The sequence below is a fragment of the Mustela lutreola genome, chromosome 4 (genome assembly GCF_030435805.1).
Source record: "Mustela lutreola isolate mMusLut2 chromosome 4, mMusLut2.pri, whole genome shotgun sequence".
Lineage (NCBI taxonomy): Eukaryota > Metazoa > Chordata > Mammalia > Carnivora > Mustelidae > Mustela > Mustela lutreola.
The window spans coordinates 150,606,281-150,628,741 of NC_081293.1; the positions used below are offsets into that span (position 1 = coordinate 150,606,281).

The 22,461-nt window shown below is 37.9% G+C and overlaps 1 protein-coding gene across 4 annotated transcripts in view; it reads left to right on the top strand.

Moving 5' to 3' along the window:
• Positions 1 to 12,293, top strand: part of CCDC126 (coiled-coil domain containing 126) — a 50,660-nt gene extending 38,367 nt beyond the window's left edge. For all 4 annotated transcript variants that reach the window (XM_059171359.1, XM_059171360.1, XM_059171361.1 and 1 more), the window contains one exon: positions 10,495 to 12,293. In XM_059171359.1, the coding sequence (XP_059027342.1) occupies positions 10,495 to 10,679 (185 nt within the window). In that variant the 3' untranslated portion in view covers positions 10,680 to 12,293. The remainder of the gene's footprint in view (positions 1 to 10,494) is intronic.
• Positions 12,294 to 22,461: the final 10,168 nt, after the last annotated feature.

The following is a 22,461-nucleotide window of genomic DNA, read 5'->3' on the forward strand; positions in this document are numbered from 1 at the left end:
GTAAAATGACTGTGATAAATTAGGTATATGATGTAATATCTAGAGCAACCACTAAAACTTTACAAAAAGATATATTCAGAAACACTACTGATAAACTAAAAAAAGAATTCTAAAAAAATATTCTAAGTAACCTACAAGAAAACAGGAAAAAGAAAATAGGGATGTTAAAAACAGAAAAAAACCCACCCCAAATTAAGTGGCAGACTTAAGTCCTAATATGTAACAATTACATTAAATATAAATATTCCTTTTTTTTTTTTTTTTTTTAAGATTTTAATTTATTTGAGAGTGAGTGAGACCAAGAGAGATCATAGAGGGAGAGGGAAAAGTAGTCTCCACTGAGCAGGGAGCCCAATGTGGGGCTAGATCCCAGGTCCTGAGCTGAAGGTCAACTGAGCCACCTATGTGCCCCTAAATATAAATGTTCTAGATATACCAGCTAAAAGACATTGGCAGACTGGATTAGGAAGTGTGACCCAAGTATGTGCTCTCTGCAAGAAACTCATTTCAAATTTATTAATATTGGCTGACTGAAAGTAAGAGGATGAAAAAAGATATATCATACAAACATTAATCAAAGGAAAGCAGGAGGGGTTCCATTAATATCAGATATAGCAGACTCAGGGCAAAGAAAACTAGCAAAGTCAGAGAAGGACTTTGTATAATCATAAAAGGGTCAAACCACCCAGAAGAAATAATTCTAAATTTGTGTCTACAAAGTGGTAGAATTAAAAGGAGAAATAGGTAAATCCATAATTATAATTGAGACCTTAAACACGCCCCTATTGGGAACTGATAGAACTTCTTAGAAAATCTGCAAAGATACAGAAGATCTAAAGAATATAATCTAACCAGTGGGATCTTATTTATGCATGTAGATGCTCCATCAACAGCAGCAGAATATACCTTTTTTTTGAGTCCTTCAAATAGTTACCAAAATAGATCATATGGGCCATGGAACAAACCTCAATCCATTTAAAGTAATTAAAATCATACAGAGTGTGTTCTCTGACCACAATAAACTCGGACTAGAAATCAATAATGGAAAATGTCTAGTTGGAAACGAAACAATACATTTCTAAATAATCTATGGATCAAAAAAGAAGTCTGAAGGGAAATTTAAAATACAATATAAAAATTACGGGAGCGGGGAGCTTGGGTGGTTCAGTGGGTTAAAGCCTCTACCTTCGGCTCAGGTCATGATCCCAGGGTCCTGGGATCAAGTCCTGCATTGGGCTCTTTGCTCAGCGGGGAGCCTGCTTCTTCTTCTCTCCGCCTGCCTCTCTGCCTCCTTGTGATCTCTGTCTGTCAAATAAATAAATAAAATCTTAAAAAAAAAATTTGGGAGCTCTGTAACTATTAGGGACATTTAATTTATAGTTTAAGAACTCCCCAAAAGAAATCTCTATGCCCAGATGGTTTCACTGGATAATTCTGTCAGAAGTTTAAATGGGAATATCAATTCCACACAGTCTTTTCTAGAAAATAGGAGAGAACATTTCTCAGTTCATTTTATGAAGATAGTATAATCTTCTCCCCCAAATCAGATAAAGATAGTTTAAGAAATGAAAACTAGGGGCATCTGGGTTGCTCAGTGTGTTAAGCCCCTGCCTTCAGCTCAGGTCATGATCCCAGTGTCCTGGGATCAAGCCCTGTATCTGGCTCTGCTCAGCAGGAAGCCTGCTTCCCCCCTCTCTTTCTGCCTGCTGCTCTGCGTACTTGTGATCTCTCTCTCTTTCTCTGTCAAATAAATAAAATCTTAAAAAAAAAAAAAAAGAAATGAAAACTATAGACCAATATCTTTCAGGAATAAAGATATGAAAGTTCTTAAAATAGCAAACAGAGCTCTGCCACATATAAGAGGAATTTTTTAAGATTTTATTTACTTATTCGAGACAGGGAGAGGGACAGACTCGGGTAGAGCACAGACCCGTATGAAGAGCTTCATCCCAGGACACTGAGATCATGAACTGAGCTGAAATTAAGAGTGGGTTGGTTAACTAAGCCACCCAGGGACCCAGAAGTTAACATCAAGAGTAAGTGGTTTATATTCCAGGGATGCAGCCTGGTTCAGTTTTTAAAATCAATCAATGTAGTTTATCATATTAACAGGCTAATGAGAAAGAAGTAGGTATTACTATGAAAGGGTAATAGGGATTTTTGTGAGATGGAAGTATTCTGCATTTTGACCGTATTGATGTCAGTATTCTGGTTGTAATGTTGTATATAGTTTTATAAGATGTTACTATTAGGGGAAACTCGGTAAAGTTACAGGAATTTCTGTATTTATTGCTTTCTACAACTATATGTAAATGTATAATTATCTCAAAGTAAAAGAGTTATTTACCATTAAAAGGCAAGCCAAACCTATGAAATGAGTAGTTTTTATATTCTAAATATGTTAAAGCAAAGTTAATTTCAGAATACCTGTTAGAAGTGATTTTGATGTGGCTGTTTAAAATTTAGCTTATTCATTTTTTTTTTTTGAAGATTTTATTTATTTGAGAGCGAGAGAAAGTGAGAGAGAGCATGAGAGGGGGCTAGGGTCAGAGGGAGAAACAACTCCCCACTGAGCAGGGAGAACATTGGGGGACTCAATCCCAGGATCCCCCGGGATCATGACCTGAGCTGAAGGCAGTCACTTAACTAACTGAGCCACCTAGGCATCCTAAAATGTAGCTTATTTATGGTATATATCATTTAATTAAGAAGTTCATTTTTCAGCTTTTCTCATTTAAGAAAAATTAGGCTTATTTTATGTCTCTAGGCATTTAATTTTTATTTAAGATTTAACAGCAACATAGCCAAATCTGTTCATGAGGTCTAAACAGTGTGTCTTATATTTTGAAGTAAAGAAGTAATAAAATTTTCATTGAATGACACGATTTATTCAGCACTCAGTGGGAGAAGGTGGCCGTATTAGAAATGTAAAAGATTTGGGGTGCCTGGGTGGCTCAGTGGGTTAAGCCGCTGCCTTCAGCTCAGGTCATGATCTCAGAGTCCTGGGATCGAGCCCCGCATCGGACTCTCTGCTCAGCAGGGAGCCTGCTTCCTTCTCTCTCTCTCTGCCTCCCTCTCTGCCTACTTGTGATCTCTCTGTCAAATAAATAAATAAAATCTTAAAAAAAAATAGAAATGTAAAAGATTAAACAATTAATGTACATTTAATTATAGAGTTTATGAAGTTTTTGAAACCACTTTTACTTAACAGTGCTGTCTTTGTTCAATTTAAATTAGTTCATATTTCTTAGAAAGTATTCTTTTTTTATTGTTAGTAGCTTCATCAAAGTAATTCACTTTTATAATTCAGAAGAGACTTCCAAGCTTTCTTCCTTGTACCATTAAGCTGATGTTGTCAATGGTAAAAGATCAGTTTAAATTTGAAAAACATTAATAAGGCAAAGTTCTTGCTTTATATATTAAATACTTTCATTTTCAGTAGTCATTTTGCATTTTACTACATTTTGTTCCTTTTTTTGTGTACATACTTGGTTATCTTATTTTATATCTGCCTGTCTTCTATGTAATAGATTTGAGGCAGCTCATAAGCATACTAACAGTAAAACCTATTGAGATACAAGTAAGAGATAAAGCAGAGAGACCCTAAGTATGGGGTTTGTGAAGGCATGTATATTTGCAGTTTGTGTGCTGGTCTAGGGCCTGGTTGCCTTCAGATTTGTTACTTACCCTTTCTGTCTTCTGTTTTGTATCTCAAGGAAGGTTGATTTGAGTAGGTAGTGTTTCCCAAGTTCCCAAATTAGTGAGCTTCTGTCTGGGTTTGGCCAGTGGGGCATTGACAGTTCGGAAAGTAGTAGGAAGGGAAAGGCCTTAGGGTATTTTTCTCCCCCTGTCTCTGCCTCCCTTTCTGCCTCCCTCTCTTTCATAGTTCCTGCTTCTCCTAGACTGCCTGCCTTGGCTTTATTTTCCACTGGGTGGCCTTGGACTTGGGCTCTGGTTACATCACTGCTTTCTCCCTATGTTCCATAAGCCTTGGCATGATAGTGGCTTCCTGCTGTGCCTCATAGTCCCTGATTATGTTTAGTGTAGTTAAAATCTTTTTATATGCAATATTTTTAGTATATTTAATAGCATTATATCCTCCTTTTGGTTTTTGTGTACGGTGACATAATTGGGCTAGGTATAAATTTTGATGGTATCTCTGTCTTTGTCATAGCTTATTTTTTCTTTCTTTCCTTTTTCTCTAATCTATTTTGATCTATTTGATTAATCTATTTGATTTCTTCTTCCAGAATAGGGAAACTTAAAGCAGAAGTAGAACCTTAAAGGGTCTTATTTCCCCAGGGCATCTGGATGGCTCAGTTGGTTAAACATCTGACTTCCAGGTTATGATCTTGGGGTCCTGGGATCGAGTCTCATATTGGGGGTGGTCCATGCTCAGTGGGGAGTCTGCATCTCCATTGCCCTGTGCCCTTCCTCTGCCTGTGCTCTGTCTAATAAATAAAGAAATGCTTTTTTTTTTTTAAGCGCTTTATTTCCTAAATCTGATCCTTTACATCAATCTCAACAGTGATATCACCTAACAAACACATGAATCAGACATTCAGGAAATGTTTATTTCAAGAATTTGTTGAGTGTCCATTGGGTGATAGGTATCAAAATGGTGAGCTGAGAGTAAAAGGATGGATGTGATACCTCCTTCAGGTAGCTTTTAGGGGTTCTCAAAAGGGGCAGGAAAGGAATTACAATTGCCAACACCTTCAATGATAAGGCTTTATGGAAAAGTACTGTGGACTCCCATATAATATAAACATGTAATTCCCATAAATATGTAATCCTATCAGATGGCAACATAAAATTATATTGTGAATTTAGAGAAAGGGAATTTTGGTACATTAAAATAATTGCAAGTTCAGGAAACAGTAGTTTTATTTTTGTTTGTCAACTAACTGATTTTATATTATGGAGCAAAATGGTTAAAATCTGAGCTTTTTGTAATGTTTTATTAAAACAGTTGATTTTAGGGATGCCTGGCTCAGCTGGTTAAGCCTCTAACTCTTGATTTCAGCTGAGGTTATGATCTCAGGGTTATGAGATTGAGCCCTAGATAGGGCTCTGAGCTGGACATGGTGGCTGCTTGAGGGTCTCTCTTTCCCTTTGACCTTCCCTCTCATGCATGTGTGCCTGTGTTCTCTCTTTTTCTCAAAAAATCAAACCAAAACAAAACAAAAAACAAAAAACCAAACCAAAAACCCAACCCCAGTTGATTTTAGAATATCTGGAAGGGTATATTTAACAATTTAGGACATTTTTAAAGTAAAATTACCATATAGATGTTTCACATTAGTTCTGCCTTTTCCTTTGATTGTTATTAAACTGTAATTCCAATCAATGATTAGGCTGTACCTTTGTAATTCAGATCATACCTCAGCTTGGTGTCAAACATCCTAGGGCTTTAGCTTCATTTCATATTAACATGCTGATAGACAACTCCCACCTCCACACCAGTCTGTTCTACCTAGACCTTTCTGGCCTATGTTGCTACCTCTTCAAATATACAGGAAGTAACCCACAGGGAAAACAGATCCTTTAGTATTGTTGCTGAAGGATTTTTAAAAAATATTTAATTCTCTCCTATTTATCTAATACTATTGTAACTCTTGATTGGAAGGTCTTAAATATTGTTTCCTCTTCCTGGTCTTTTATTTTGAAAAACTTCAATCTACAGAAAATTAGGGAAAATTGTATAATAAACATCCAATATCTTTCATCTGTACACACCATTTGCTAAAAACTAATCTGTATTTGTTTTTATTTTTCCTCCTCTCTACAAATGTATATGCTCTTTGGGGTACAGTTTGACATTTCATCCCTGAGTACTTCTTGTCACAGGATTTTTCTTATATTTTTTTTTCCTTAACTATTTCCACCAAATTAGAATATGTAAGTTCTTTTGATGAATGATGCCAGAAGATACACTTCTTGGGAAGTCTCATTCTTCCATGCCTAGACTTCCTCCAAATAAAGTTTTCCCCTCACTTTATCTTACACTGATTTTTTTGTTTTATTTTTCATAAGTATTTTCTAATTTTTTAAATTTTTTTTTATTTTAACGATTTTATTTATTTATTTGTCAGAGAGAGAGCGAGCAAGAGTGAGCACAGGCAGAGTGGCAGGCAGAGTCAGAGGGAGAAGCAGGCTCCCTGTGGAGCAAGGATCCCGATGTGGGACTCTATCCCAGGACGCTGGGATCATGACCTGAGCTGAAGGCAGCTGCTTAACCAACTGAGCCACCCAGGTGTCCCTCTAATTTTTTTTTATTTTATTTATTTTTTTTTTTTTTAAGATTTTATTTATTTATTTGACAGAGAGAGATCACAAGTAGGCAGAGAGGCAGGCAGAGAGAGAGGAAGGGAAGCAGGCTCCCTGCTGAGCAGAGAGCCCGATGCGGGACTCGATCCCAGCACCCTGAGATCATGACCTGAGCCGAAGGCAGCGGCTTAACCCACTGAGCCACCCAGGCGCCCCAACCTCTAATTTTTTTAATAAGCATTTTCTAATACCCTCTACCACTACCCACCACTACTACACTCACTACTCCTTTCTGATATTTTTTCACTTTGTAAACATTGTGATATATATATATAACACAAAATTTGCCATTTTAACCATTTTTAAAGTATATAGTTCAGTGGCATAAATTATAGTCATAGTGTTGTACAACCATTACAAATAACTTTCTGAAACTTCCATCACTCTAAACAAGAAACTAACCATTAAGCAAGAACTTGCCATTTCCCCATTTCCCTGGCCTTTGGTAACCTGTAATCTACTTTCTGTCTTTATGAATTTGTCTATTCTAGATAGTTCACATAAGTGGAACCATATATTTATCCCTTTTTCATCTGGCTTATTTCACTTTGTATAATGTCTTTAAATCCATCCATGTTGTAGCATGTCTCAGAACACCATCTGTTTTGGAGCACCTGGGTGGCTCAGTCAGTTAAGTGTCTGACTCGATTCTAGCTTAGGTCATGATCGTAGGGTTGTGAAATGGAGCCCTGCATGGGGCTCTGAGCTGGGAACCTGCTTAAGATTCTCTTCCTCTTCCTCTGCCCCTCTCCCATCTAAAAAGAAAGAACATCTTCCCTTTTTATGGCTAAATAATATTCCATTACATGTATATACCACATTTTGTCAATCTCTTCATCTATTGGTGAACACTTGGGTTGTTTCGACCTTTGGGCTATTGTGAATATTGGTGTACAAGTATCTCTGAGTCTCTTTTCAATTTGGGGGAATGTAAACAAACCTAGGAGTACAATTCCAGGGTCATGTAGTAATTTTATGTTCAGCTTTTTGAGGAACTGCCAAACTGTTCTCTGCGGTGTCTGTACCATTATATATTCACATCAGCAGGGTATGAGAGTTCCAGTTTCTCCGTATCTTACCAGTGCTTATGTTCTTCTAAAAATTTTTTTTGTTGAAGTATAATTAACATATACAGTGTTATTTTATTAGTTTCCAGGTGTACAATATAATGATTCAACAATTCTGTATGTTACTTAGTGCTCATCAAGATAAGTGTACTCTTAATTCTCTTTTATCTATTTTACCCATCTCCCCTACACACCACCCCTCTGGCAACCACCAGTGCTCCGTATTTGCAAATCTATTTTTTTGTCTCTTTCTTCCTTTGATCATTTGTTTTGTCTCTTAAATTCCACATGTGAATGAAATCATACGATATTTGTTTGGTATTTTTCTTTTTCTGTCTGACTTACTTCACTTAGCATTATATTCTGTATCTCCATCCATGTCATTGCAGATCATGAGATTTTATTCTTCTTATGGCTGAGTAATATTCCATTGTATATATAATACATTTTCCTTATCCATTCGTCTGTGGATGGACACTTAGGTTGCTTCCATATCTGCGCTATTGTAAATAATGCTGCAGTAAACATAAGGGTGCTTATATTTTTGTTTTCTTTGATACATACCCAGTAGTAGAATTACTGAATGATATGGTAGTTCTATTTTCAATGTTTTGAAGAAACTCCATGCTATTTTCCACAGTGGCTGCACCAATTTGAATTCCCACTAAGAGTGTATGAAGGTTTCTTTTTCTCCACATCCTCACTAACACTTTTTTTTTTTTTTTTAAAGATTTTAGTTATTTGAGAGAGAATGAGCAAGAGAAAGCATGATAGGGGGAAGATAAGGGGGAGAAGCAGACTCTCTGCTGAGCAGGGAACCCGACATGGGACCTGATTCCAGGACTCTGGGATCATGACTTGAGCCGAAAACAGTTACTTAACCAACTGAGTCACCCAGGCGCCCAATAGCTCATTGTGGGTTTTTTAAAATTAAAATTAAAATTTTTTAAAGATTTTATTTATTTGAAGGAAAGAGCATGAGCAGTGGGGAGAGGGAGAAGCAGGCTCCCTGCCAAGTGAGCAAAGAACAAGTCCTGATGTAGGACTACTTTCCTGGACCCCAGGATCATGACCTGAGCTGAAGGCAGATGTTTAACCGACTAAGCCACCCAGGCACCCCTCTCATTGTGGTTTTGATTTACATTTCGTTTCCCTGATGATAAGTTATGTTGAGCATTTTTTCATGTATCTGTATGTCTTCTTTGGAAAAATGTCTATAATGGTCTTCTGCCCATTTTAATCATTTTGTTTTTTTGGTGTTAAGTTGTATAAATTCTTTATATATTTTGGATATTCACCCCTTATTGGATATATAATTTGCACATATCTTCTCCCATTCAGTAGGTTACCTTTTTTGTTTTGTTGAAGAATTCCTTACCTGTGCAAAAAGCTTTTTATTTTGGTGTAGTCCCAATACGTTAATTTTGCTTTTGTTTCCCTTGCTAGAGAAGACCTATCTAGAAAAATGTTTCTATGGCCAATGCCAAGAAAGTACTGTTTATGTTTTCTTGTAGGAGTTTAGGTCTTACATTTAGGTTTTTAATCCATGTTGATTTTATTTTTATGTATGATGTTAGATATGGTCCAATTTCATTCTTGCGCATGAAGCTGTCCAGTTTTCCCAGCACCATTTGTTGAAGACACTTTTTCCTATTGTGTGTTCTTGCCTCCTTTGTCATGGATTAATTGACCATATAAGCACAGATTTATTTTTGGAGTCTCTCTCTCTGTTCCATTGAGCTATGTTTCTATTTTTGCTCCAGTACCGTGCTGTTTTTCCCTTTCTTTGATTATAGCCATCCTAGTAGGTTGAAGTGGTATCTCATTGTGATGTTGGACATCTTTTCTTGTGCTTATTATCCATTTGCATATCTTATTTGGGGAAATGTCTATTCAAGTCCTTTGCTCATTTAAAAAATTGGGTTCTTCATCCTTTTGTTGTTTAAGGGTTCTTTAGATATTTTTGAGATTAAGCCCTTGTCAGATACACGATTTGCAAATATGCAAATATTGCAAAAATGTCTTCCATTCTGCTTGTTATTTTCACTGTCTAGTTAATGTTCTTTGATGTCCAAAAGTTTTAAATTTTGACGAAGTCCAACTTGTTTTTTTTTTTTTTTTTTTTTTGCTTGTGCTTTTTCTGATCTCTCTGTAACAGAACCATCAACAAACTTATCAATTGTTGTTAGATGTTTGTTAGGGCTTGACTTGCTTTTATTGTTGAGGATCAGCAAAAAATAACAATATTAGTTGCCACTTACTGAGTACCTCATATGTACTAGGTGCCTTTGGGAAGCTTGAAAAAACAATTCTAAAGAAGAGTCATAATTTCATTCTTTCCAGGTAAATCTTATCAAAACTCCTTAACCTCTCAAGGAGATACAAACTTTGCTGTCATCCTGGAAGAAATTTACGTCAGTACCACTGCTAGTATCTGTGGCATCTGCCCTGAATCCTGGGCTCCCCCACTCATACACCCACTTCAGCTTCTGGAGGATCCAGGTTTCTTGTTTCTGCATTTCTTTGAATTTCTTGCTGAGCTCATCTGGTTTTTACCTTCTCTGCCTTGTCTACAGTCATCTTTACAAACTGCTTAAGAAACTCACAGTACATGGGGTTCCTTCCAGAGGGAATAAAATTTTGAATCAGACTTTAAATGTATTTGATTGCACTAGAAAAGTGAGTTACACCTTATAACTCTTTATAACTCAACTCCTCTTTTAGGAAGCTCTGTATGTGATGCCATTGATTAAAATTGAGGCACCTAGGTGGCTCAGTGGGTTAAAGCCTCTGCCTTTGGCTCAGGTCATGATCCTAGGATCCTGTGATCAAGCCCCTCATCGGGCTCCCTGCTCGGTGGGGGGCCTGCTTCCTCCTCTCTGCCTACTTGTGATCTCTGTCAAATAAATAAGTAAAATCTTTAATTAAAAAAATGTTAGGTTTTTCCTATGTGTAGTATGAGTGCTTTGTCTCTAGTATATTTTCTGTCTGATGACTCAGTAATATTTCACTTTCCGTTCCCTGTTTGGACTAGAAAAATACAAATATGAAGTGCTCTATCAGTGTTTAAATAGTTTATTCTGATTTCTTCCCCTAGCGGATCTGAAAAGAACAATCGCTGTCCTTTTAGATGACATTTTACAACGCTTGGGAAAGCTGGAGAACAAGGTTGACTATATAGTTGTGAACGGCTCGGCAACCAACACTACCAATGGCACTAGTGGAAACCTGGTGCCAGTCACCACAAATAAAAGGATAAACGCATCTGGCAGCATTAGATAGCAGTCGAAGGTCACGTGTGCTGCTACATCCACCATGGAGTATATCCTATGGCAGAAAGCTTTTCAGTTGCTGGCTAGGATAGAATAATACTGTACAATAAAAGCCCCACGCGTTTCTGAGGAATGTGCTGGATCCACAGAACTCTAATTCTGTACATAAATTTTAAAAGTTATTAGTTTGCTTTCAGGCAAGTCTCCTCGATGCTGTACTATATCCGTAAAGGGAATTTGGTAACATGGTTGATGTAGTAAGCAGGTAGGTGATCTTTGTATAAATCTTTTGTGATTGAGATCAAGGGGAACCAAAAACACTGAAAGTCATGGGTTCATTTCTAGAAAATATTTATTTAAATATATCACATGTTTTTTAGGCAAGTGGAGAATGTTGTTATTGAATCATTTTGTCATTTGTTCTCAGTAGGTGTAACTGTTAGACTAATACTATTAGAAAATGTGCTTACTTCAGTACTATATTTTGTTACTCAGATTATGAGCAGAGAAAGGAAGTATAATGTTGAAAATAAGGTTTTGAAGTTATGACCCAAAGAATGTCTTCATTTGCACTATCCTTCAGAATAACTGGAGGTTAATTATTGTATATTTTGAAAAATTACATTTGTGAGGGTATAATCTTGAAATGGTTAATAGCCACTGTCTATAACCTCGTCTAAACATTGAGACAATTAAGTAACAAAAAAATACTAATCTCTAATCTCATACATTACATTTTCTTACATATATCCTGAAGAATAGAAGATATTTTTATGATGAGATTAAAAATAAGTAAAGTATTCATGATCTTTCACATACATGAATATTAATTAAAAAGTTTAATCCTTTGAGTGTCTGTGTTATGTGGAAAGTACATTATTTCCTTGTTTGGGTAAATTTTGCTTTTGTTATGTTGGCAGTGGAAGGGAAGACTGGGATATTTGTGAGACTGGGATGCTTAAGGTCTTTAGCTGGGTGTATATAATAAAGGTATTTGTGCTGCATTAAATTGCTTGGAAAATGTTGACATTATGTAAGAGTATCTGGCTTTATGAAATCGTGGATTGTGTAACAGATACATTAGGTATTCATTTTATATAATGACCACTTAAAAACAGTTAAGAGCATTTAAAATATAATTTAAGTTATGAAGATTGACTCTTCAGGAAAACAGCTATTGTATATAGCACAAGAGATCCTAATCTTGGATAATTCTAGGATAGAGCAAAGTACACCTTTATTTAAATTTCCTTTGTAGCAAATTTAATTGCCATATGGTGCCCTATATTTCATAGTATTTATTCTCTATAATAACTGCTTAAGTGCAGCTAGCTTCTAGATTTAGGCTATATTGAATTTAGTTTTGGATATTGTTCGTTATAATATGCTACCACACATAGTAGCAATAATTATAATGCTTTATTAAAATAAGTATGAGAAAATACTGTTTCATGAAAGGTAACTTTCTAAATTCCTTTCTGTATACTTTATGTGAAGAAATTAATTCCATACCATTGCTGGGTGAAGTTTGGAGTAATTGTTCAGTCTTACTAGATGTGGACATTTTTGTTTTTTGTTTTTGTTTTCAGGGATGAAATAAAATATATTATTTGTACTTAACAAAGTGTTATAAGATTTTTTCTTTAATGGTTGTTGTAGATTTAATATGTGGTAAATGATTGAAAGGAATCTTAGATAAACTGGGGTTTTTCTCCTATCAACTGCAGATACCTTTTTTGAAAGAACACAATCCCTGGTGACTCAGTCAGTTAGGTGGCCAGTTCTTGGTCTTGGCTTGGGTCATGATCTCAGGGTCCTGGGATCCTCAGGGTGGTGAGATTGGGCCCTACATCTGGATCCACACTCAGTGTGGAGTCTGCTTGAGATTCTCTCTCCTGCCCACTCATGCTCTCTTTCTCTCTAAAATAAATAAATCTGTAAAAAGTAAAAACTCAATAGTAAACTTCAACTTGAGGGTACAAACCTAGGAACCACCTCTGATCATAATCCCCAGACTTGGTTCCGTCAGTTCCTGAGCTCAAACTCTCTTATCATGAACAAGGCAATTTTCCATTTTTTAAAAAGTTTTATTTATTTGAGGAGGGAGAGGGAGAGAGCAAACCCTCAAGCAGACTCCCCACTGAGCATGGAGGCTGCCTGGGGCTTGATCTCAGGACAATAGTCAGATACTTAACCCACTGAGCCACCCAGGTGACCCTACTGTTGAGTTTTTAAAAGTCATACAATAGTATTTATATTTTCCATTAATCAGAACATCAGCATAGATAGGCCATCACTAAACATTCTAAAAACTTTCAGATTCATTTCAGAGTTCCTTTGGGTTATTTCAGAATATCTTTAAGGGAGTATACTGGCAAAAAAAAAAAAAAGTCATTTAAACATTATTTCACATAGTTAATGATACCTTGGGTCTCATTTGTCTTCAAGAAATACTTACGACCTTGACTGTGGAGTTAGGTAGACTATAGAGGCTCAGGTGTAACTTTTTTTTTTTTTTTTTTAAGATTTATTTATTTTAGAGAGAGAGCATGTGCACTTGCGTGCTTGTGCATGTGGGGAGGATGAGGGGCTGACAGAGGGAGAGAGCGTCGCAAGCAGGCTCCACCCTGAGTACGAGCCCAATGTGGGTATCAATCTCCACCCTGAGATAATGACCTGAGCCTAAACCAATGGACTGTGCCACCTAGGTGCCCCTCAGGTCTGCCTTCCAAGTGACACCATGTTCTTCCTTCTTTTGAATTTATAGAATATGCCTCATCTTATTTCTGTCTCAGAAGGCTAACAATGTTAATAACTTACATAGGAACCTGACTTGTATGTTTGGTTTAATTGCAAACTGTGTTCCATTTTTAACCAAACACTTTAAGCTGAATAGCTATCAATGTCATTATAATGGTTTCTTTTTCCTTTTTTTTTTTTTTTTTTAAGAGAAGTGTTTCCTTGAAAAGGGGACATGATGTGGGGCTTCCTGGGTAGCTCAGTAGGTTAAGCCTCTGCCTTTGGCTCGGGTCATGATCTCTGGATCCTGGGATCGAGTCCCGCATCGGGCTTTGCTAGGTGGGGAGCCTGCTTCCTCCTCCTCCTCTCTTTCTCTTTCTCTCTCTCTGCTTGCCTCTCTGCCTACTTGTGATCTTTCTCTGTCAAATAAATAAAATCTTAAAAAAAGAAAAGAAAAGGGGACATGATGTAATGAAAGAGACATGAATAAATGAATGAATGAATGAATGAATTGAAACAATTTTTTAAATAATTGAAAGCCCTGAATGATTCGTAACTTTTGGTTGGGGGAAATGGTAGAGTTTATCTTTTGAGAGAACTAAAGAACTAGAGAGTAAAGAAATGAATATGAAAATGAGAATAAATACAGAAAACCAAATGGAGGGACAAATCTGACATCTTTCTGCCTATAGATAACTGCTGTTGACACTTTAGTATATAACTGTGAATCTCATCTCTCCTGCCCACACACACTATTGTCTTACCATTTCTACTTAAAATAAAATCCAGTGTTCTCACTGTGGCCTGAAAAACCCTAATTTGCTCCTGTCTGCCTCCTTTTTTTTTTTCCCCCCCAGAGATTTTTATCTATGTATTTGACAGACAGCAAGAGAGGGAACACAAGCAGGGAAAGTGGGAGAGGGAGAAGCAGGCTTCCCACTGAGCAGGGAGCTCAATGCCAGGCTCGATCCCAGGACCCCAGTGCTGGGCTCGATCCCGGGACCCTGGGGTCATGGCCTGAGCTGAAGAAAGATACTTAACAACTGAGTCACCCAGGTGACCCTATAAAGGTTTTTCTAAAAATGTTTTTAAGGTTTTACTAATGTCTTTCAAACATATTTCCAGAATGTCTTTAGGACCTCCTTTGAGTCCTTAGGTCGAGTATAACTTCATGTTGCTTGTAACTGATGATTAGCAGCATTGTTCATTCGAGTAAAACATCTTTTAAAAAATATTTTATTTATTTGTCAGAGAGAGAGAGGGAGAGAGCATAAGTAGGCAGAGTAGCAGGCAGAGGCAGAGAAGAAGCAGGATCACTGCCAAGCAGGGAGCCCTATGCGAGGCTCGATCCCAGGACCTAGGATCGTGACCTGAGCCAAAGGTAGCCACTTAACCGATTGAGCCACCCAGGCATGCCAAGTAAATCATTTTTCATTTAACTTTCTCAGGTGCTTAATTCATCCACCTACTCATCCTTTCTTTAATATTTACTAATTTTTCAGACAAAGAGATAAACTATGGTTCTGAGCAGTCTTTTTTGGTGGGAGGCTATCACGGTAGACATAGTAGCGGGGTTGAGGGAAGAAAACACTTTGAGCCATGCGTGTTTGGGAATTTACACATAACATTAGGTTATGTTCAATTTTGAGATAAATTTTTTTTGTTTGCTTGTTTCTCATCTTCATGAGTTTGAAAGGAGAGTTTCTTTTCTTTGAATCTGAATTGGGAATTTCAGTCTAAAAGCCTTGAGTGGCTGATTAAAGCAGAAGCAGGGAGGCACAGAAAGGGGACTGCCAGGTAAGGGCCCTTGGCTTGCCTCCTTGTGGAAGCTCTACACCTCCTATATTAAAATTATTCAAAACTGGGATGTGCTCTGGGAGGAAAGCTTTACGGCAGGAAGGATTTGGAGGATTTGTTTTTAATAATGCCTCCTCCATTCATTGGGATCATTATGGTCATGTGATTATTGAGCAGCTACTAAGGACTGTGCCGTGTACCATGCTCTTCATGCACAGTATCATGTTTGATCTTCAAAACAACTTTGTGAGGTTCTACTACTCCCCTTTTCTAGATAAGGGACTGTGGTGCAGAGAAACTGGGTATGGGGGCTGTGGTCACAGATCTTAACATACAGCAGAGATTCAAACCCAAAAGATGCAATTGACCACCATGTCTTACCCTCTGTTCTGCTAATCTCGGTTTAAGTACATTCCATCTTGTTCTAAGGGCATAGGAATTCCTCTCCTTTGATTCAAAAGAGAGATCTGCTTCTCTCTTCACTCCATACTTGGTTCTTAGAGGCCTGGGTCAACAGTGAGCACAGTCTGCAGGGCATCATGCAATATGCATTTGGCGCCTGATCGCCAGGGTTTGGGGATCAGAGGAGGTGAACTCATTCCTGGAGATCTGGTTTGGAGCACAAGGCTACTGTATTGGGGAGTTTATAAACGAGCCTGCTATGCCATAGTAGTGTCTCTTACATCCAATCTTAGAATAAAGGGAAGGGAGGTCTTGGCTCATTGCATATTCTTCCAGGATGAACAGGATCTTCTCAGTCTACCCTCAGGGCCATTTCTTGTGCCCACCATGGGATTCAGGCTGCCATCAACCCACCTACAGCAGTTCTCTGTCACCATAAAATCTAGTACTAAGATTTTATTCTCAAGGCTCAGGGATTTTTCTGGTGCCAAAATACTTAAATTTTCCGGTTCCTAGAGGCTAGACGAAGTGGACTTCAACACCACTCTCTTGGTCTATTTTCCTCCTTATAATCTCTTTAGGTTTAACAAATGGACCTGATGACTCTGGAAGAAATCTGAGATTGTCTCAGTAACGACTTGATAGCATCTGATTTAAGAGTTTCACATAGTATCTCTTGAGTTTTCTAAAATATTAACAAAGCCTTAAAAATACCTAGCCATTTCTCCAAAGTTTGCCTGTTGATTTGAGAGCATTTTATTCTATTTTTAAAATACGTATTTGTTTATTTGAGAGGGGGAGGGGAAAAGGAAGAGAGAGAGAGAATCCCAAGCAAACTCTGCTGAGCAGGGAACCCAAAGTAGGTTTGATGTTTAGACCCTGAGGTCATGACCTGAGCAGAAACCAAGAGTTGGATGCTTAATCTGTTGCACCACCGGGCGCCCCAAGATTTGAGAGCATTTGAAATTACAGAAGCTCTGGATCCACCTGTGCTTTCTGGTCCACACACCAGTTATCAGACTGGAATTGACCTAAACAGTTACATGGAAATCCTGCTTTTGAGCATTGTCCATTATTACTCACCCCATACTTTTTCTTTTCTTTTTTAATTTCACTTATTTATTTGACAGACAGAGATCACAAGTAGGCAGAGAGGCAGGCAGAGAGAGAGAGAGAGAGAGAGAGGAGGAAGCAGGCCCCCCGCTGAGCAGAGAGCCCGATGCGAGGCTCCATCCCAGGACCCTGGGATCATGACCTGAGCCAAAGGCAGAGGCTTTAACCCACTGAGCTACCCAGGTGCCCTATTACTCACCGCATATAATATATGGGGAGTTGTTTGGTCTTCCCCTGAACCTGATGTATTTAAAAAATGTAAAGAATATAAAGACTGCTTATGGCTAACTGTGAGTGCCTTTTAGCTACAAATACCCCTCTCTTCTTAGCTTCCAGGCTAAGAAATGCTTGGAGGAAGAAAGCTGGTAGAAGCTGGGGGGAGGGTGTTTTTGATATATTAATGTAGTTTATTCTCTTTTTCTCTTCAGACAGGCTGCTGTCATTTTCTGCTTTGGAAAATAACTAAGTGGTACTTGGAATTAAAGTCTCCCAGGGAAAGTGGTATGACTCTTGAGAATTTTAAGATAAAATCACTTTCTCTCTCTCCGCATGACTTAATTCTTTTTATCTTCTTTCCTAAATATCATGTATTAAAAGCAATATTGGGGGCTGCTGGGTGGCTCAGTGGTTAAGCATCTGCCTTCAGCTCAGGGCATGATCCTAGGGTCTTGGGATTGAGCCCCGGATTGGGGCTCAGCGGGAAGCCTGCTTCTCCCTCTCCCACTCCCCTGCTTGTGTTCCCTCTTTCACTGTCTCTCTCTCTGTCAAATAAAATCTTTAAAAAAAAAAAAAAAAGCAATATTGGATTTTAAAACAGTACTAAATAACCATGGTGAAGAGCAGAAGAAAGGTAGCTCTTTCTCTGTTTAAAACAAGTGACTTTTCTGACACAGAGTGTCAGCTCAGGGCCTGAGAGACCACAGAAGTAGTTGTTCTGCCCAAATTTTCCTGAGGCTGAAAAAGAAGCCAAGGCCACAACTCTTAAAGGAGGCAATTTTTCCTATTGTTGATTAGGACTCAGTTAACTTCACCAGGGAAATGACTGCCTTGGATCCTTCTTTGACTCTCTGGGAGATTTAAGCTACACCTTCCATCCCTCTCTTCTTGGAGGTGTCTGCACTTTACATATATTGGTGCCAAAGTGGGAAGAATCAGTTTCTTCACAACTCGGGCCAGAAGGAAAGTATTTCCTTTGCTTCTGCAAAACCAAAATAACTAGTATTTCTTGCCTACAATGAGGCCTGAGTGCCAGTCACTTGGGAATGGTGTTCCAAACCTAGGCACTGCTGGGACCCTTCCGCCATCTTAGAAGGTAATGTTGGAATTCCAAACTGATGAAGCCCACCCCAGAACTGGACCTAAGTCCTATTGTTTCCTCTTAGGTTTGCCTCTCCTGTTTCCCATCATACAGTCTAGATTTGTTCCTTTCCATTTCCTTGCCTGCAATGCTTGGTCCTTTTCTTTGATGTACTCTCTCGTTTTACCTACTTAGGATTCCAAGTTTCTGGTTCCCAACCTCAAAGGATTGATCCTTTTTCTCTGGGATCTCCTCTATCACTTGTTGGCTCCGTGACCCCAGTTAGTCATTTGTGCTCCTGCCTCTGTCTGGAATGCTTTATCTCAGCTCTTTGCATGAGTGGCTGCTTCTCATTCTTCAAGTCTCAGCTGAAACACTACCTCCATGGACGCCTTCCCTCACAACCCCTTCTAAAGTAGGAGGCTTTTTTGTATGTTCAGAGACTGTCAGGTCCCTGCACCTGGCTGCTCTGCCCTCTATTTCTAGAATGATAATCTATTCATCTTCATGAGTTTGAAAGGGGGGAAAATGTCCCTTTTTGCTCATTTCTTCAAAACTGAACTGGGAGATTTGGTCCAAGAGTATTGAGTGTACAGTAGCTGGCACACACTAAATATTGAATATATTCTGATAGATGGGTGTAATTTAAGTAGGATGTTATCAAACGTTTTATCCTAGTTATTTCTATGTGTAAAAAAGTCATTATGTATCCTATTTTATTTTTAAAATTTTATTTATTTATTTGACACAGAGAGAGAGAGAGAGAGAGAGAGAGGGAACACAAGCAGGGGCGTGGGAGAGGGAGAAGGAGGCTTCCCGTCTAGCAGGGAGCCCGATGCAGGGCTCCATCCCAGGACCCTGGGATCATGACCTGAGTTGAAAGTAGATGCTTAACAACGGAGCCACCCAGACACCTCTCATTATGTATCTTAATAAAGAAAAGGAATATTGTTTTGAAGTTGTTTTTAAAACTTTAGATTTTTATGGAGTGCCTGGGTGACTAGTGGGTTAAGCCTCTGCCTTCAGCTTGGGTCATGATCCCAGCTTCCTGGGATAGAGCCCCATATCCCGCTCCCTGCTCAGCGGGAAGCTTCCATTCCCCCTGCTTGTATTCCCTCTCTTGCTGTGTCTTTCTCTGTCAAATAAATAAATAAAATCTTTTAAAAATTAAAAAAAAAAATAAAAACTTTAGATTTTTAAAGTTAAAGTTGAGAAAATTTGATTCTTCCATTGCTTTAACAGTATGACTTTTGGCAAAAATGTCATTTCTGATTCAGTGTATCCAATTCCAAAGCATTGATGATGCTGTCCTGTGTGACCCCATGGGGTTTGGTTTACAATAAACAGAGTGTGTCTAAAACTCTGTGAGTTTCTTAAGAAGAAAATATTTAAAGAATAACCAGATTGTTCATCTCAAGTTCCTAGCTTGAGGCCTTGTACAAAATAGGTGTTCAATATTTATTTGTTAATTCTACACGAGAAAAGGAGTCTGGACTAGCACATAGAAAGCAATAAAAAGATACTCATATTTCTAAAATTTTTATATCACAATGCAGTCTATATCCAGGACATATTTTCTAAAAAAAAAATGTAAGAACTACATAATGCAATGTTGAAATGACAGGTTATGATTCATTAGGAAGATATGATATCAATTTAGTGGGTTGTGACCAGGATTTTGAAGTAATGGAATAAAATTGAAATATCCAATTTTATCGTAAGTAATAAGGGTAAGTGTTTCTTGAAACTTTTGATTCAGATCTCTGTGAATGTATTTCCTGAGTCAAGATGTAAAATGTGTTTCTTAGGTAAGTTGAGGTTTAAAAATTTTTTTAAATCGTACAGATTATAATTGAAATGGTGTTGTCCTTATTTTGCTTGATTTAAGAAGAAAAATAGTTGGTACAGAATTCTAGGTTTGCTGCTAGCAGCAAGGAGAAAAATAAAATTCTATACTGGAAAAGTCATATAGGACCTTTTTTTTTTAACCCCTACCTTAAGGAGATAATTAGAAGAGACTAAAATGCACCCGCTTCACTGATAAATGCATGTCATGTTCTGGGAGATCCTTGGTCAAATTTCTCTTTATAGAGTCACCTAGGTGGCTCAGTGGGTTAAACCTCTGCCTTTGGCTCAGGTCGATCTCAGGATCTGGTTCTCTGCTCAGCAGGGGGCTTGCTTCTCCCTCTCTCTGTCTGTTTCTCTCCTACTTGTGATCTCTCTCTGTCAAATAAGTAAATAAAATCTTTTAAAAAACCTTCTCTTTATAGACCTACTATGAAACTAACGACTTTCTCAATTTTTATTGAAAACAAATGGCACTATCAACTAGTATTTTAAGCTACACGAAGAACTGTACACATCCTATCCTGAAGTCTAATTGTATGTATTGCTTAAAAGGAATGAAAAATTTTTTAAAAATTTCCTGTGCCAAGTCCCTTTCTTTCTACAAATTATGCTTGCTTGCTCCTTAATATATGTACTTGGAGAAAGCTTCCTCACTGGACCTGCTTCAAAAAAGGCAACAGAGTTTTAACTTTGTTTTTAACATTTCATTATGAACATTTCAAATCTGCAGCAAGGTTGAAATATGTCCAGTGTCTAGATTTTACCATTTTTTGTTAAACTTTACCACATTCATCCATGAATCCATGTTGTTTATGCTTTTTTTTTTTTTTAAGATTTTATTTATTTATTTGACAGATCACAAGTAGGCAGAGAGGCAGGCAGAGAGAGAGGAGGAAACAGGCTCTCCGCTGAGCAGAGATCCTGATGTGGGGCTCGATCCCAGGACCCTGGGATCATGACCTGAGCCGAAGGCAGAGGCTTTAACCCACTGAGCCACCCAGGCGCCCATGTTTATGCTTTTTGAAACAAATTACAGTTATCGGCACACTTCCCAGAGGTACTTTAGCTTGTGTATCATTAGCTAGAGTTCAGTATTTAAGGTTTTCCATTGGGTGCAACATTTATATATAATACAATGCACAGATGTTAAGAGTACATTAGCTGAGTTTCAACAAATGCATTAACCTGCTACAAACTCCTATTTTTTTTTTAAAGATTTTATTTATTTATTTAAGAGAGAGAGAGGGAGAGCAAGATCTGGGTTGAGGGGGAGGGGCAGCAGGAGAGAGAGAAGCAGCCCCCCTGGGGCTCATTCCCAGGTCTCAGATCATGACCTGAGCTGAAGGCCAATGCTTAACTGACTGAGCCACCCAGGCACCCCCCCACACACTCATATTATATAGAAAATTACCATCACACCGAAGACCCCTCACACCTTTCCTTGTCAAATCTTCCCCATTCCGTCCGCCTCCAAGGCAAGGTTTTCCACTATAGATTAATTTCACCTGTTTGAGAATTTCATGTAAGTGGAATCATGCAGTGTGTACTCTTGTGTCTATCTGCTTTACTCGTCATCTTGCTTTTGATTTTCATTTATACTGTTGAGTAATATTTCATTGTATGAATGTAACACAGTTTGTATATTCTTTCTCCTATTAACGAACATTGGGCTGTTTCTAGCTATTATAAATAAAGCTGCTATGAATGGTTTTTTGGGAAATTTCTTAATAGAAGTCTTTTGTGAACATAAGTTTTCATTTCTTTTCTAGGAGTGAAATTACTGGGTCATATGGTAAGTATATTAAGATACACATTTTTTTTTTCTGAAGTAGTTGTGCCATTTTACATTCTCACTAGTGATCCAGAATTTTACATTCTCACTGCTGATCCAGAATTTTGACTGAATGTCTCCAACATTGCCTCATGATCAGGGTAGGTAATAGCTAATAGAAGGTTCCTTGACAGTATTCTAAACCAAGTTGCTAACTGGTTCCCTGGGAATAATTGTGTATTTTTTCGCTTGTATTACAGATTTATTATACAACTCTGAGGTACCTAGTTAGAATTAGCTTTTATTTATTTATTTTTAAAGATTTTATTTATTTATTTGACAGACAGAGATCACAAGTAGGCAGAGAGGCAGGCAGAGAGAGAGAGAGGAGGAAGCAGGCGACCCGCTGAGCAGAGAGCCCGACGTGGGGCTCCATCCCAGGACCCTGGGATCATGACCTGAGCCGAAGGCAGAGGCTTTAACCCACTGAGCCACCCAGGCGCCCCTAGAATTAGCTTTTAATTTCTGTTTCATATTCCTGCCAGTTTGTATGATTTTCCTTTTATTCTGTTAATATAATGAATTACGCTGATTTTCAAATATTAACCAATTTTCTTTCAAAGTTGTAATGTATTGTTCTTTTTATGTGTTGTTAGATTCAATTTGCTACCATTTTGATTTAGGGATTTTTAAACAATAGATTTATGAGATTTATGAGAAAAATCGGTCTGTAATTTTCTGTTCTTATAAATCCTTTAATTTTGGTGTTGAGGTTATTCTGGTGTCATAAAACAAATTGAGAAGTATTCTTTATGAGAGTATGTT